The sequence below is a fragment of the Polyodon spathula genome, chromosome 6, assembly GCF_017654505.1.
Source record: "Polyodon spathula isolate WHYD16114869_AA chromosome 6, ASM1765450v1, whole genome shotgun sequence".
Classification (NCBI taxonomy): domain Eukaryota; kingdom Metazoa; phylum Chordata; class Actinopteri; order Acipenseriformes; family Polyodontidae; genus Polyodon; species Polyodon spathula.
Window position 1 is genome coordinate 74,374,727 of NC_054539.1, and position 15,093 is coordinate 74,389,819.

The window sequence follows — 15,093 nt, forward strand, 5'->3', positions numbered from 1 at the left end:
AAAAACACATGCATATCTTATACTTGTATGTATAACTTTGGATAGTTTTATATTTGACTTTTCTTATAGTTTCCCCTGGTTACAAGTGCTATGAATTTCAAAGATCGCTAAGTGTTAAAAGATGGTCCTATTTATTTCCATATCATTCTGATTTCTAAATTGAAACCAGAACAGTATTAGACCAGTTCTTTATTCTGAATGATCTGAATGAGCCCTTTCTGTGAACAGGTACGAGTCACAGGAGGCTCGACCTCCACAGTTCTAAGGAACCTTCAGTCTGACACCGGATACACGATCACTGTTGTTCCAGTTTATTCTGAAGGGGAAGGTGGACGACTCTCCGGCACTGGCAAGACACGTATGTTCATTTTGAATTGCTGCTTTTATGATTGCAGTGGCCACTAAATATGTTGCTAAAATAAAGAAGCTAGTGAAATGTTGCATGTATATAATACAAAATAATCTTCTAAATACTCACAATGTTAGTCCTTAATTTTGAGCTGTGTATTTGTGTAGAAAGAACTGCTGATTAATAGCAGAAACATCAAAGTGTCTTGTGTCTAGATCAGTCCATTAAAGGGGGGAGGGGGGTGGGGCAATAAGATGAGTAATCCTGTCTTTTTGTGGGAGGTTCTGTGCTTTCAAATTTCAAATATGGCACTTAAAGAATAAAAAATAAATAATTGGTTTTGAGAACATTGCTGTGGTATGACATTTGTTTCTTAAAGGTTTTATTTTCTGTTATTGAGTGTTTTTGAAATTCCAGATATTTTTTTTGATGCTGTACCTGTATTTACAGACTTGTATTTGCATATTTAAAGCTAAACTGTAAACCTAGTATCATTCTGCATTGTATGCTGCGTTGTACCAAGTCCTGCTTTTGAAGCCTGAATTCCATCAGCCATTTGCCAATTTTCTGTTTATTGGAGCTGACATAGTCATATTGGAACCAGTGGATTTATCATAATAACCACCGTTCAAGGGTAGCCGTGGAAACCTTAGAACTGGGTTAAAAGTTGCCTTTGCTTTTCATTTTGTTTTGTTTTTGTTCACAGTGGTCCGCGGTTCACCAAGAAATGTCCAAGTTTACAATCCAACTCCAAACTCCCTGAATGTGCGCTGGGAGCCTGCCGCGGGGCAGGTCCAGCAGTATCGTGTCATCTATGCTCCCCTGAGTGGAACAAGACCTTCTGAGTCTGTGAGTTGTGTCAAAAATCAGATGCCAGGGAGCAGTGTGTGTGTGTGTGGAATAGGGAGGGAAAGGTTAAAGCAGTTAGACTTTCATGACTGAAAAAGAGATGAAGTTTATGTTCAGAAAAAATATTTGGACCCATTGTAGGAATTTTTCCCCCAAAAAATAAATACATACATACATATATACTGAGAGAGATCAAAGCAATAGAAATAAGCAACCTAGATTTTACATGTGGATGATGCCCGCATAGGTACAGTCCAACTTTTGACTGCCTTCTTTTTTTATATTCTCAACTCTCCAAGATGTTATGCATGTGCTTCAGAAGGGAGGACAGATAGTGTTTCATAACACTATAATATTCCAAGGCTAAACTATGTCTTTCTCAAGGATGATATTGTGCCAATGTTGTTGCCAGTCAATACTCAGCCTTTGGTATACATTCCTGTGTTATTAATAATTGGATCCCACTGGTGGGGTTGCATTGCCAGGTGCACAGTAATGCTATCTGTTTGCTGACAACTGCATCATTTCTGGGGCAGACATTTGTTATATTAGCTGTGCCCAGTTTTGTACAAAGTGTTTCTTGACCATACATAGCTGTAGTTATCTTATGATAATTACGTTATAGTGGTGTTGATTGTTTTCACTTGTGTTTATTGCCAATAGGTGCTTGTGCCAGGAAATACCAACAGTGCATTCCTGGACCGCTTGACCCCAGAAACCCTTTATTCTGTCAACGTCGTAGCTGTATATTCTGATGGAGAAGGAGCGCAAGTCACGTCCCAGGGAACAACACGTAAGAGGTTTACTGCACTGTGAATTACGCTGTTGGTGAGATGAGGTTAAAAGCTCTATAACCACGAATGCAGATGAGCCCGGCTTTTCTGCATTCTGGTTAAGATGGCCACTAATAAAAACCTGATTTAAATTGCTAAACATTACTACAATAACAATTTACGCCGATTTCAAATATGTGATCGACTGGGAATTGATAATCCATAGAGCTCTGATGATTGCAGTTTTAGCTGGCCTATTTTATAATAACTAACAATTAACAGAAACAATAGATAATGCATTTTTACATATTTATTAGGTGGTTGTTACCAGTTAATAGGCAGCCCTTCAAATAATGCGTGATCAAGTAAAGGGTTACCAGTCAATAAGAAACTTGGTTATGGAATTGTAGTGTATTAAAGACATACCACAATTCATGATAATTTGCATTAGCAATATGCTTACAGCTGACTTGTAATTGTTTCCATATATGTACATACATAAGGAAAGTCTCTGTGGGCACACATTCTCAACTCAAAAAGACCTGTTAACAACTGTGTGGAATTGGAATAAAGAAACATCACGCACCTCTATAAAGTGGGTTGGCAGGACTGGTGCAAAATGACTGGACTTTGAACAGAGTGGAGATTATGTTGAAAGACTTATTTAAGCATACATGCCCATCACATCACTCATTTCCTCTTGCTTAGGGCACATCACCAAAGACAAGGTCATTCATGTCAAATAATGACATACGTAACTGATTTTCATGGTATTGTATGGTATTGTAGACCATTAAAAAAGAAATATATATATATATATATATATATATATATATTTTTGGGTTATGTTTTGTATTTTGTACTGGATCCCCAGGCTGCGTGGAATTGAAATGGCTGTTTAACGTCAGTTTCAGGATTCTAAAGTACTTTCAGCTTTAGAGGTATTTCCTGTTGGATAATGACTGCTCCTCTCAGAGCTTCTGGTCCAGGTTTCTAGTATGTAGTGATACTGTATGTGGAGTTTTCTCGAAATGGCATTGAAAGACTCTTGTACTGTATAAACACATGCCAGTTTATGTTTATATACATCTGCCAACCTTTTTCCACAGTTGTTAATAGCAGGTAACAATTTGGCAACTTCTTAAATGCAGACCTACAGCTTTTAAAAGTGTACTTTTATAATGGAATTAATCAAATGATACTATGATACAGCAACAGTTGAATCCATTTTAATGAGGTGCCATTCCAAATAATGTTTTGGGTTGAACAATGTGAGACGTGCATATAACATTGCATCAAAATCCTGAGGCATTGCAGTAAAATATTTAATGCCAGTGGATTCTGCCTCTAGGTGCAATGTATGTTTTATTGTAAGTAGCAGAGGGTCATGTTTTTTTTTCCTATTTCAGTGCCTCGCAGTGGGCCAAGAAACCTCAGAGTGTTTGATGCAACCACAAATAGCCTAAGTGTAAACTGGGATCACGCTGAGGGGCCTGTTCAGCAATACAGGATCATCTATGCTCCCACTACTGGCGATCCCATCGAAGAATTTGTAAGTTAATACACTTCTGTAATGTATTAATTGAATAATTTGTAAGTTAATACACTTCTGTAATGTATTAATTGCACTGTAGGATGTTTTCATTAAATTATGTAAAGAATGTATTCACCTCGAACCCAAGATATGTTATGAAACCTAAAGGTTCAAAGAGTCTTTTTTTCTTCTTTTGATTCCTTCTCTACTCTAAACTACACAATCAGATAACCTCATTAAAAAAAAAAAACACAACCTCCCCCCACAAATTGAAAGGAACTTGCATTATTATACGTGACTTTAGCCTATCCTGGATTATCGTTTTTTACTTCACTTGAGATAGTCACTGCACAAGTGTAATTCCTACTACAGTGTAGCGCTTTCTGACAGCCAAAATTGTTGTGCACATTTTGTAATGCATTATGACTGTACCGGCTGCTACCTAAAACTAGAAATTACCCTTGCAGTCTTTTCAAACCTTTCAGCAGCCTTGAATGATGTATTTCACCTCTAAATAAAAAGAGCCATATTTTGGAGCTCAGAAGCCCTGCATGTTGTAGGAGCTGTGCGTTGGCCTATAGTATATGGGTGACATACTGATCATGAGAATGTAGTTCAGTATTGCACATACTGATCATGAGAATGTAGTTCAGTATTGCACATACTGATCATGAGAATGTAGTTCAGTATTGCACATACTGATCATGAGAATGTAGTTCAGTATTGCACATACTGATCATGAGAATGTAGTTCAGTATTGCACATACTGATCATGAGAATGTAGTTCAGTATTGCACATACTGATCATGAGAATGTAGTTCAGTATTGCACATACTGATCATGAGAATGTAGTTCAGTATTGCACATACTGATCATGAGAATGTAGTTCAGTATTGCACATACTGATCATGAGAATGTAGCTCAGTATTGCACAGATGAATGTTTGCTGGATGCAGAATGCACCACGCATGTTCTCACTGAATGGCAGGTTGAAAGGTATGAGGCCATTGCTGGCTCCAGTTTAAATATAACATGATTGTTGTAACTGGCTCTACTCTCAGCAGGGCATCTCAATAAATTAATGAGGGATTTTATTTTATACTATATATATTCCTTTTGGTCACTCTTTATTTTAAGGGCCACCTATTAACAACCAGCTAATGAACATGTTAATATACATTATTTATTTTTCTGTTAACTGTTAGTTGATATATAACAGGCAAGCTAAAACTCCCAAGATCAGAGCTGTATGGAATATACATTTCCAGTCAATCATATATTTGAAATCGGTTGAACTTGTTACCGTGGTAATGTTTAGCAAATTAAAGCAGGTTTTTTACTACAATGCAGGTGAGCTGGGCTTTGTGATTATAGAGCTTTTATCCTCACTGACAGGGAACAGAATCCCTAACAGCAGTGCATCACACAACACTGCCCCTTGCATTAGTTTATAAAGATCTTCATGTAGGACCCTAAGATCAAAGTGAACAATGTTTGTTAACAGTTAAAATGGAAAAAGTGGCCCTTAAAACAAAGCTTTATTTTAAACAAATAACATAAATGCAGTTCATGATGGGTTTGAAAGTTGTGATTGACAGTATGTTTTCTGCTATTGCTCTCATCAGTTTTTAACAGACTGCTTAATCTAATACTATTGCACCTCACATCATCCTGGAAAACTAGCTCAGAATTCCTGAAAAACGTTTGTATTCTATTATAAAACAAACCCAAATGATTGATTCAAATGATAATTGTGGATGTGTTTCCTGCAGACATTTGTTCCTGGAAGAAGAAACAATGTAATCCTTCAGAATCTCCAGCCTGACACTCCGTACAGGATTAGTGTGGTGGCCGTGTACCCAGATGGAGATGGAGGGCAGCTAACAGGAGATGGCCGGACAGGTAACCTTACTCAAGTTTGCAATGTGTTATTGTTTCAGCCTATAGCTGCATGTAATTCCTGTGCTTAAGTATAGGGAAATAAATGTAGAAAAGGATATTGAATCATCATTCATTACACTATGTAACACAATTTTTGTTCCTGGATAGTAAGTGTTATTTCCTAATTGCTTATGCCACAAAAGTATAGAACATGGCTATTATTCCCCACAAACTTTGCTTTTATGACCAGGACAGTGATATTTAGAAATATCACTATTTCCAATGAGAAAACGAGAGCTTTTGTGTCTTTTCGTTCACATAAAGTCAGAAAAAAACAACATATGAATCCAAATTAACATGTATTTATACTAAAGTAATACAAAAATGACTACAAAAGATTTAGAAGTGAGTAGTTTTTTGAGATTTACGATTATACTGTAAATTTACAGTATAATCATAAATCTCGAAAAACTACTCACTTCTAAATCCAAAAAAAAAAAAAATTGTTACACGGTGTTATCAACGATCAACATTAACAATATAGGATGCAGTAAATTTAAAAATCAAAGTATTTGAATGGGTAATTGCCGTGACTGATTACTCATGGGAAGTTGTATCTATTTTGGAATGCATCAGTTGGCTTGCTGGAGCCCCGCAACCTGCGTGTCTCGGATGAATGGTACACCCGATTCCGTGTTCACTGGGATGCTGTTCCAACACCAGTCCTGGGATACAAGCTTGTTTACCAGCCAACAGGTGAGTCAGCATCTGGAAGACTCATGTTGCAGTTGTTTTCACTGTTTTTTGTACTGAGGTAATAGCTCTGTTTATTTCCTCATCTCTTCTGCGCCTTCTAATGAATAATCGCCTTCAATCTTGAATTGCCGTTTTATGTCCGAATTCATTATAATGCTTTGAATAGCATGCTTTGCAATTATGATGTGGTTTGCATAGCTCTGAAACGACACAGTAATGGGGGGGGGGGGGAGTTGTTAAAGAGGAATACGGTGGTTGGAAGGAATGTTTCAAACAGTAGAGGTAAACACTTGCAGCTGAGCTATAAAAACACACACATCCTAGTAAAGTTTCTGTAGTGGGGTAGGAAAGAGTTTTCGAACATGCTTGAGCACAGACACGTGCACTTTTATAATTTAATGAATCATCTGTCAGTACTGTACAGCAAAGGTTGAATCCATTCAAATGATTTGCCATTCCAAATCATTTTTTGGGTTGCAAATTGTAAGACATACATTTTTACTAAAAGGAAAAATAAAACATTTAGGCAATTGCACGTAAAACTCAAATTCAAATGAACACAGATATTGTGCATTTCTTAGCAGTTTATGGAGAACAATGTCATTTGAACTGTTTCAAGTATTTTGTTTCGTTTTATGGATTTCAGTTGCTGATGAAACCCTGGAAGTGTTTGTTGGTGATGTAACATCGTACACACTGCAGAACCTGCTCCCCGGCACCACTTACGATCTCAAAGTCTACGCCCAGTACGATGGAGGAATCAGTGGAGCACTGATAGGACAGGGCACCACATGTATGTCCCTGCACAGCCTGCTTTGTTTTAATATTTTTTAGAAGTCTTTGTGTATACCAGTAAATTGAAATAGCATTTGCTTGTCTAGTGTTGAACTGTGTTATGGTAGTTAAATACCTTCTAAACAACACTATGAGGGTTTTATTCTCTTGTATGAGTTCAGTCACTCTACTAGAGGAGTCTATTCAGTATAGCTGCTGCTGTCATTCCAGCTTATCTAATACAACAGTAGCATCAGTCATAGTACAGGAATCAGGAATACTGGATCTAAAATAACAAACCAAAAAAAACACTTGGTCTGACCAAATACTTTTTGGATGAACAATCAGCCTTTGCATGAGTTGTGGTTGTAGTTATACTGGATCCTCTCTTGGCCTCTGGCTTTACAAAGCTTTGAAAAAGGCAACTATAAGAGAGTGCCCACACTAATGTAGTGGATAGCCTTCTTAGCCTTGTACTTTAATATAATGTCATGACAGTTATACAGTTGCTTGTTTATAACTGTCTTAATCCCCAATGTTAATGATTCCTTTCCTTCATTCTTAGTGTACTTGAATGTCACTGACCTGACTACCTACAAGGTTGGCTGGGATACCTTCTGCGTCCAGTGGAGCCCTCACAGATCTGCAACTTCATACCGAATTAAATTAAACCCTGTTGATGGTAATTGAGAGTTATGTTTACAAAGAAGAATAAAAGTGCGGGGCTACCGAACAAAATGAATCGCTAAAATCTTGGGTATTAAATTAAATTGTTGGAGCTTAAAATATAAATCAGATGACAAACGATAACACATGTGCCGGAAACATGAGTTTACATATAACTTGAATTACTGGCTGTTTGCAAATCATCTAGGAGATTTTATTTTAAAAGGCATACGAGCTCAGAGGACCATAAATGAATAATTAATATTAGAAATGGAATCAAGGAGGACTATAATAAATCTTTGCATATAGTACCTTTTCTTTCAAGCCTTCCCTAGTGTTTATCTTGTTGCAATGTTGTCATTTAGTGCAAATTATTTTTTTTAAAGGGAAAATAAGCCTATGAGTCTCACAAAGAAGGTTAATTGCGTTAACAATTCACACTTTTATTCCCCCCCGCCCCTCCCTCTTTTACCTCGGTCTCCATCTGTTATTTATTCACACTTATAAATAGGGCAACTGTTAAAAACAGGAATCAATATTGTGTAATATGACTGTAGAAGAAAAATGCAGGTTGTATGTGCTACAGTTACATGTGCATTAATGCCTGGCCAGTAATACATTCAGAGGTACAGCTATGGCCTAAATTTTTGCATGACCTAGAATTTTAGGATTGAGGCATAATTAAAAAATAAAACAAAACATATATATATATATATATATATATATATATATATATATATATATATATATATATATATATATATGAACATCATTGTGAACTTTTATTTAACATAATGTAACCAAATGAACTGCAAACAGAAGTATGTAATTCAATATGTTATAGCAACATCATTCAGCAGGTTTCATTTGACTTTCTGTAGCAACATTAGTTAATTCTAATAGGGTGATGCAAAACCTTTGGCCAGAGCTGTACAATAGTGATGGTTTTGGGTTACTTTTTGCTGGTCTTGTTGATAATTGCAGAGTAACAGTAGGGTGGTCTGTCTATTTTACACGAGCCCTAGTTTAATATGACATTGACACTTTCCTGAAGAGTTATGCTGCTTGATGTGCAGCCATCCACTCCACAGTGGTCAGCATGGCATATTTACATCCTGCTGGCAGAGTTCAAATTGCTGAGATATCACTGAGCTCCATCTGTAATGCATGTCCCAGGACCTACTGGAGGGTATTGTGGTCTATAACACAGTGCCTGTGCAGCCCCTGGGCTCTACTGTTACATGCTGTTCTTGTCTCTCAGTCATTTGCATTAATTGTGCTCTTTCTCAATTGTAGCCTCCAGTAGCGGACAGCAAGAGATAACAATCAGTGGTGCAGAGTCGACGTACTGTTTCAATGGCCTCTCTCCGGATGCTTTGTACAACGCTACAGTATTTGCCCAGACCCCTAACCTTGAGGGACCAGGAGTCAGTGTGCGTGAAAGGACTTGTGAGTAACGATATTTGATATTATAGCGCACTTAATAATCTGAAAGAGCTGTATACTACTGTATCACTAAATATACTACTTTATTTTTAAAGAAAAACATCTAGCTCATCTGAAAATTAGATGAGATAGATGCAAAAAATATATAGAAAAAATACATACAGTATGTGTGTATAATATATATGAATGTCAGCTTCTGACAAACTGTTCTTAATTAATAGCACTCTTATTGCCTCGATAAATCAGAACATGACATGTGTTCTTTTTGTTACAGTGGTTAAACCAACAGAAGCTCCAACTGTGCCGCCAACACCCCCTCCACCTCCCACTATACCACCAGCATGGGAAGGTAAGCACACACCAACACCCTCTCCACCTCCCACTGTACCACCAGCATGGGAAGGTAAACACACACCAACACCCCCTCCACCTCCCACTGTACCACCAGCATGGGAAGGTAAGCACACACCAACACCCTCTCCACCTCCCACTGTACCACCAGCATGGGAAGGTAAACACACACCAACACCCTCTCCACCTCCCACTGTACCACCAGCATGGGAAGGTAAGCACACACCAACACCCTCTCCACCTCCCACTGTACCACCAGCATGGGAAGGTAAGCACACACCAACACCCTCTCCACCTCCCACTGTACCACCAGCATGGGAAGGTAAGCACACACCAACACCCTCTCCACCTCCCACTGTATCACCAGCATGGGAAGGTAAACACACACCAACACCCTCTCCACCTCCCACTGTACCACCAGCATGGGAAGGTAAGCACACACCAACACCCTCTCCACCTCCCACTGTACCGCCAGCATGGGAAGGTAAACAAAAGAGTTTCTGTCCAGGAAAGCATAAGTGGAAACCATCATTTTTAGTTAATATCTAAAACAAACAGCATTAATTTATAGTCCCATTATAGTACCATGCAGTTATGCCTTAGTTGAGTGACATCAGTCCAGTCCATTGTGATGACATCACATCTCCGCAATTAATTTTAAGCACTCTGGGTTTTGAGGATTTCTCTCTTTGGAGGATGGATGCAGTGGGCTCTTTAGGAGTTTTTGCTCAGTGGGTTCCATGAGGTAGATGGTCTTGTCCATCATGATTAAACAAGCACCATCTTGGTTCCAGTCACCAGTCACACAACCAATCAATCATAAAAACAGGATTGCCCAGGATTCCGTTTGTGGGAAACAGGCAAATGTACACTTGTCATGTACTGTATAAGCCATTAGTTTTCACATTAAGTTTTTTGTAGTAAGAAGCTGTATGCATATGAAGGAAAAAAGTTAGATATGTTTACATTTTGTGTTAGTAGTCTGACTAGGTACCACATTGCTGGGAGGGGATAACTAACATGAAAATATACTTACACTTTAAGTGACTTGCCAGTGACAATCCACTTGTACTGAATGCTTCCTATAGTCTAGTTTGTCCATTTAAATAACTAAAAAAAAAACAGAAATGTCATAGAAATTTGTTTTCAAGGATTGTAAGTACACCCTAACTAATGAAAATTAGGTACTTTGGTGTTTGGAATGGACTGAGAAAAATTGACAAAACTGGGCAAAAATTGGACTGGGAAATGCCAACAACAATTGTGACTGTTTAAAACGTGCTTTCAAAGTTTTTAAAAAATGTGTCAATTGCCGGCAGTTTTAGTACATCTCATTATTCTGCTTCGAAGTAAATAGTAATATTTGAGAACACTGTCACCTCCCTATTTATGCGAATTTATGCAGGAATGCCTATAATTACATATTCATCTAAGGTTGAGCTGCAAAGAAAAACTGCTGCCGCAGAGCTTTCCCTAAAAAGTCGCAAACAGCATTGGGCTTGTTTAGTACATTTCACCCTAGACTTCCAACCAGTTTGTAGCTGGTTTACGGCTGTTGAGACAGGCGCAACACTTTAGTACAGCTACCCCGTTACTGTCCAAATGTGTTTTCCAAGAACTTTTAGTTACTATCAACGGCGTATCTAAATCACAATGTCTTAGTCCGTGAATGTGCTTGTCAAATTCATGACAAGAATGGGATGGCAGAGTCTAATTACAGTACATTTGTTTCTTTTTTTTTTTTTTATTGTACTGGCCCAGGCCAGCTGTGCGGTGTGGTTGTTAAAGTTGGTGTTGTTGTTGCCCTGCTCTAGCATGCAAAGGTGCCAAGGCAGACCTCGTATTCCTAGTTGACGGCTCATGGAGTATTGGGGATGATAACTTCAACAAAGTTCTGCAGTTTGTTTTCAACACCATCGGAGCCTTTGATGAGATCAGCCCAGATGGAATGCAGGTGTGTTCATCTGCTTTTCTGCGCTTTGCAGTTTGAAGATTATGTTTGTACTTTTCTTATTCTCCACAAGGAGCTTCGAAACAATTCCCAGTTTCCTGTACTGGAGGGTTATTTTTAATTTTAGACATATGCATAATCAAATACTTGTGTAGAGACCCAGTGTAGAGACAGACCCTTAAAAAGGGTTACCACAGTACATTTTCCCCATGTTTATACTATGCGTTTACCACAGTTTGTCATGGTTTGCCATGTTTTTAGATATGTTTACCATACCTGTCTGGGTTGTGTGACGCTTTACCATATTTTCACTATGCTTTATTACACTTTTCTATGATTTTACTATAGAAGACTTTAAGGGGAGATATATGTATTATATTTGTTCCTGCCTTCTTAACAGGTGTCCCTGGTACAATACAGTGACGATGCAAAGATTGAATATAAACTGAATACTTATAGTGACAAGGGAATGACTCTCGCAGCCCTTCAGCTTGTTCGTTACAGAGGAGGAAACACCAGAACAGGTACATCAGACACTGTGTCCTTCTAATACATACATTGCACAACATATCAATCCATACACATTTCAACTAAACTGCAAAGGTATGCTGTGGATATTGCAAAGCTGCATGAAGAACAGGGGACGGCAATGATAATTAATGAGTTTATCCCCATTGTTCTGTAATGCTTTTACTGAATTTAGTGATGTGGTTTTGCCAACATTTACTTAATTCCCTACATTGTCATACCTGAATCAAATTATTTTCCCAAATGTGCCGTAAAGCATGTGCAGATTTTAAAAACTCAGCAGGACACAGCAGCTTTTGGAAAAGAACTTTTAACATTTTATTTTTATTAGAAGTGCCTTTGAGTAAACATGCTTTTAGCAATGGAAAAATTTGTTTCAGCCAATTTCTTGAAAGCCTTTTAAGCCAGAAAAATGATTAATCATAGTGTTCCCTTATTGAATATTGTAACTATTTTTAAAAAGAAAAGTTTTATATTTACATCCGCGTGCACACACACACACACTCACACACACACACACACACACACACACACACACACACACACACACACACACACACACACACACATATATATAATTTTGCAGCCTGTTTCTCAGTAGTATGGAAGATAAAAGTTATGCAGTAAATAAGTACATTATATAAGTACATTATTTGTGACATTAAGTTATATACTGATTTTATCTTATATTCATATTCAGTTTTAAAGATAGAAATAGATTTAGAATTGGGTCATCCCAAGGCTTTTGAATTTTCTTCTGTTGTTTGCGTGATCTCTATTGAAGATTGTTTCTGCTGTGGTTATTTAGGTGTAGCCTTGAAATATATTGGCGAGAAGGTCTTCACAACAGAGAGTGGCATGAGGAGAAATGTACCAAAGGTTCTTGTAGTGGTAACGGATGGACGATCCCAAGATGAGGTTAAGAAACCCGCTGCTATTTTACAGCACTCTGGTAAGTTTATATTCAACAATACATATAAATGTTAGTGAGAAGGGTATTTTAGTGTATTAGCCCAGCATGTGGTTCTTCAATGTCCTGGACTGCAGTAGCTTGGGAGAATAATAACAGTGTTAGAAGGTCTGAAGCCAGGAACACATCAACAGCTTCCAGATCCAAAGAGGTCCCTGATGTGAAGGAGTTAAAAAAATAAATAAATAAATGATTTGTTTACCAGTTCAGTGGATCAGCTCAGTGTAGGTCGTTTAAAACCTATGTGTTTTAATTACAGGTTACAGTGTGTTTGTCATCGGTGTGGCTGATGTGGATTACGCAGAATTACAGAACATTGGAAGCAAACCAAGCGATCGCCACCTCTTTGTAGTGGATGATTTTGATGCCTTTGAACAGATTCATGATAACCTTGTTACTTTCCTCTGTGAGACAGCCACTTCCAGTAAGAATTTGTTTTATTGTATCTACAATTTGTTTTCACTCACTTGACAATAGTCATTCTCCATGCATTACCATTCCCTATGCTGACCTCATATTTTGAAATGATCTCACGTTAGAGCAAAATTACCTATAACCCCTTAACTTATTCAGTAGTTAAACTATATATATATATATATATATATATATATATATATATATATATACACACACACACACACACACACACACACACACACACACACACACACACACACACACACACTGTATATAATAATAGCTTTTCGGATGGAGAATTGTACCATTTATTTAAAACCTTTATTTTTTTTTCCCCCAGCTTGCCCACTGATTTACCTGAATGGGTTTACCTCTCCAGGTAAGAGTAATACCCTTAACTTCTGCTTCTGTCTCTGTTTGCAGTTGTATTTAACCATATGTTTTCTAACTGGCTGTGTTTTTTACTGCAAAGGGTTCAGAATGCTGGAGGCATTCAACCTGACAGAGAAGACTTTTGCCTCTGTGCAAGGAGTGTCTATGGAACCCGGGTCTTTCAACAGTTATATCGCCTACAGGCTCCACAAAAATGCTTTCCTCACACAGCCCACCAAGTAGGTTTTACACCAACATTGATAAACGATGAGGATGTACAGTAAATGCAACCTTCATTTTATAACATTAAGAATGTTCATAATTATAACCTATAAATCACAGCTCAAAACAAAATCCCACTGCTCATATTATTAACATATTTTTGCCCCTCTGTTTATTTTTATAGATTCTATAAAGAAGTATATATGTGTTTTAATTATTCGTATGCATTAGTATTGCAGATTCAAGTTACATCGATACCCCTGACACACAGGGTTACGTTTACTAAGCTTGCTTACTGAAAGGAAGCATACATGTTTTTAAACTAGAAATAAACGACTAAGAATGATGATATAATGTCTGCCTACGTGTTTTCTCATTCATTATTTTTGTAACATCTAGAAATGAAGCTTACGAAAGGCTGGTCACTTAATCATCAAAATGATACGGCTGCTAAATAAATAAGTTATCAGTTTATGCTTTTGAAAATTTCTCTTCAATCATACAGCTTGTCAGGTAGATTATACATTCAAGGTTGTTTCAATCAGTACACAGATTAATTATAGCTATGCAGTAATACTTCTAGATGATTACATCACAATTAATTTAAAGGCACAATATGCCTTTTTTCTGATTACAATTTTGTACTCACATGTATGGTGCAAATTTAGTACATTGTAACTATACATAATAACATTGTAATTGTGTGTAAGGACACATGCATTTGCTAAGTAACTACTATGTAAATACACAATAATTAGAGACACAATTTAAAATGTTGCCGCTACTGGATTATTCTAAATAAGATTTCTATATGTTACTAAATCAAAGCAGTGTGATGTAAATCTGCCCTTGTCTCTTCCGAGGTATCGGACTAATTGTTCATTCCACATGCTTTCTGTTTTAACAGGGATGTTCACCCGGAAGGATTGCCGGCTGCCTACACAATCTTACTGATGTTCCGCCTTCTTCCGGATTCACCCAATGAGGCTTTTGACATCTGGCAGATTACTGATAAGGATTACAAACCCCAAGTTGGTGTGACAGTTGATGGTACGTGACAGTCTTTTTGATACGGTGAAGGAGTAGCTCTCAGTCTGTTGTGATTATTGAGATTTTCTTATTAAAGCACTGCTGCTGCTGCTGCAAAGGAGCGTGTGTTTGCATGTTTTATTGATTCTTCATTGGACATCTGCTTGGCAGGATGATGAAGCTCTATGGCTTTCTCGTGCAGCAGTGAGGTTTTCTACTTAATGG

General features: G+C 37.6%; 1 protein-coding gene across 4 annotated transcripts in view; it reads left to right on the top strand.

Moving 5' to 3' along the window:
• LOC121317622 (collagen alpha-1(XII) chain-like) overlaps nucleotides 1-15,093 on the top strand; it is an 85,857-nt gene that overhangs the window by 50,019 nt on the left and 20,745 nt on the right. For all 4 annotated transcript variants that reach the window (XM_041253758.1, XM_041253756.1, XM_041253757.1 and 1 more), the window contains 17 exons: nucleotides 229-358; nucleotides 1,056-1,198; nucleotides 1,862-1,991; nucleotides 3,381-3,523; nucleotides 5,278-5,407; nucleotides 6,023-6,142; nucleotides 6,789-6,935; nucleotides 7,482-7,598; nucleotides 8,879-9,031; nucleotides 9,303-9,377; nucleotides 11,194-11,333; nucleotides 11,731-11,854; nucleotides 12,667-12,810; nucleotides 13,088-13,252; nucleotides 13,586-13,624; nucleotides 13,718-13,856; nucleotides 14,747-14,889. In XM_041253758.1, coding sequence (XP_041109692.1) covers nucleotides 229-358; nucleotides 1,056-1,198; nucleotides 1,862-1,991; nucleotides 3,381-3,523; nucleotides 5,278-5,407; nucleotides 6,023-6,142; nucleotides 6,789-6,935; nucleotides 7,482-7,598; nucleotides 8,879-9,031; nucleotides 9,303-9,377; nucleotides 11,194-11,333; nucleotides 11,731-11,854; nucleotides 12,667-12,810; nucleotides 13,088-13,252; nucleotides 13,586-13,624; nucleotides 13,718-13,856; nucleotides 14,747-14,889 — 2,182 coding nt within the window. The remainder of the gene's footprint in view (nucleotides 1-228; nucleotides 359-1,055; nucleotides 1,199-1,861; nucleotides 1,992-3,380; nucleotides 3,524-5,277; nucleotides 5,408-6,022; nucleotides 6,143-6,788; nucleotides 6,936-7,481; nucleotides 7,599-8,878; nucleotides 9,032-9,302; nucleotides 9,378-11,193; nucleotides 11,334-11,730; nucleotides 11,855-12,666; nucleotides 12,811-13,087; nucleotides 13,253-13,585; nucleotides 13,625-13,717; nucleotides 13,857-14,746; nucleotides 14,890-15,093) is intronic.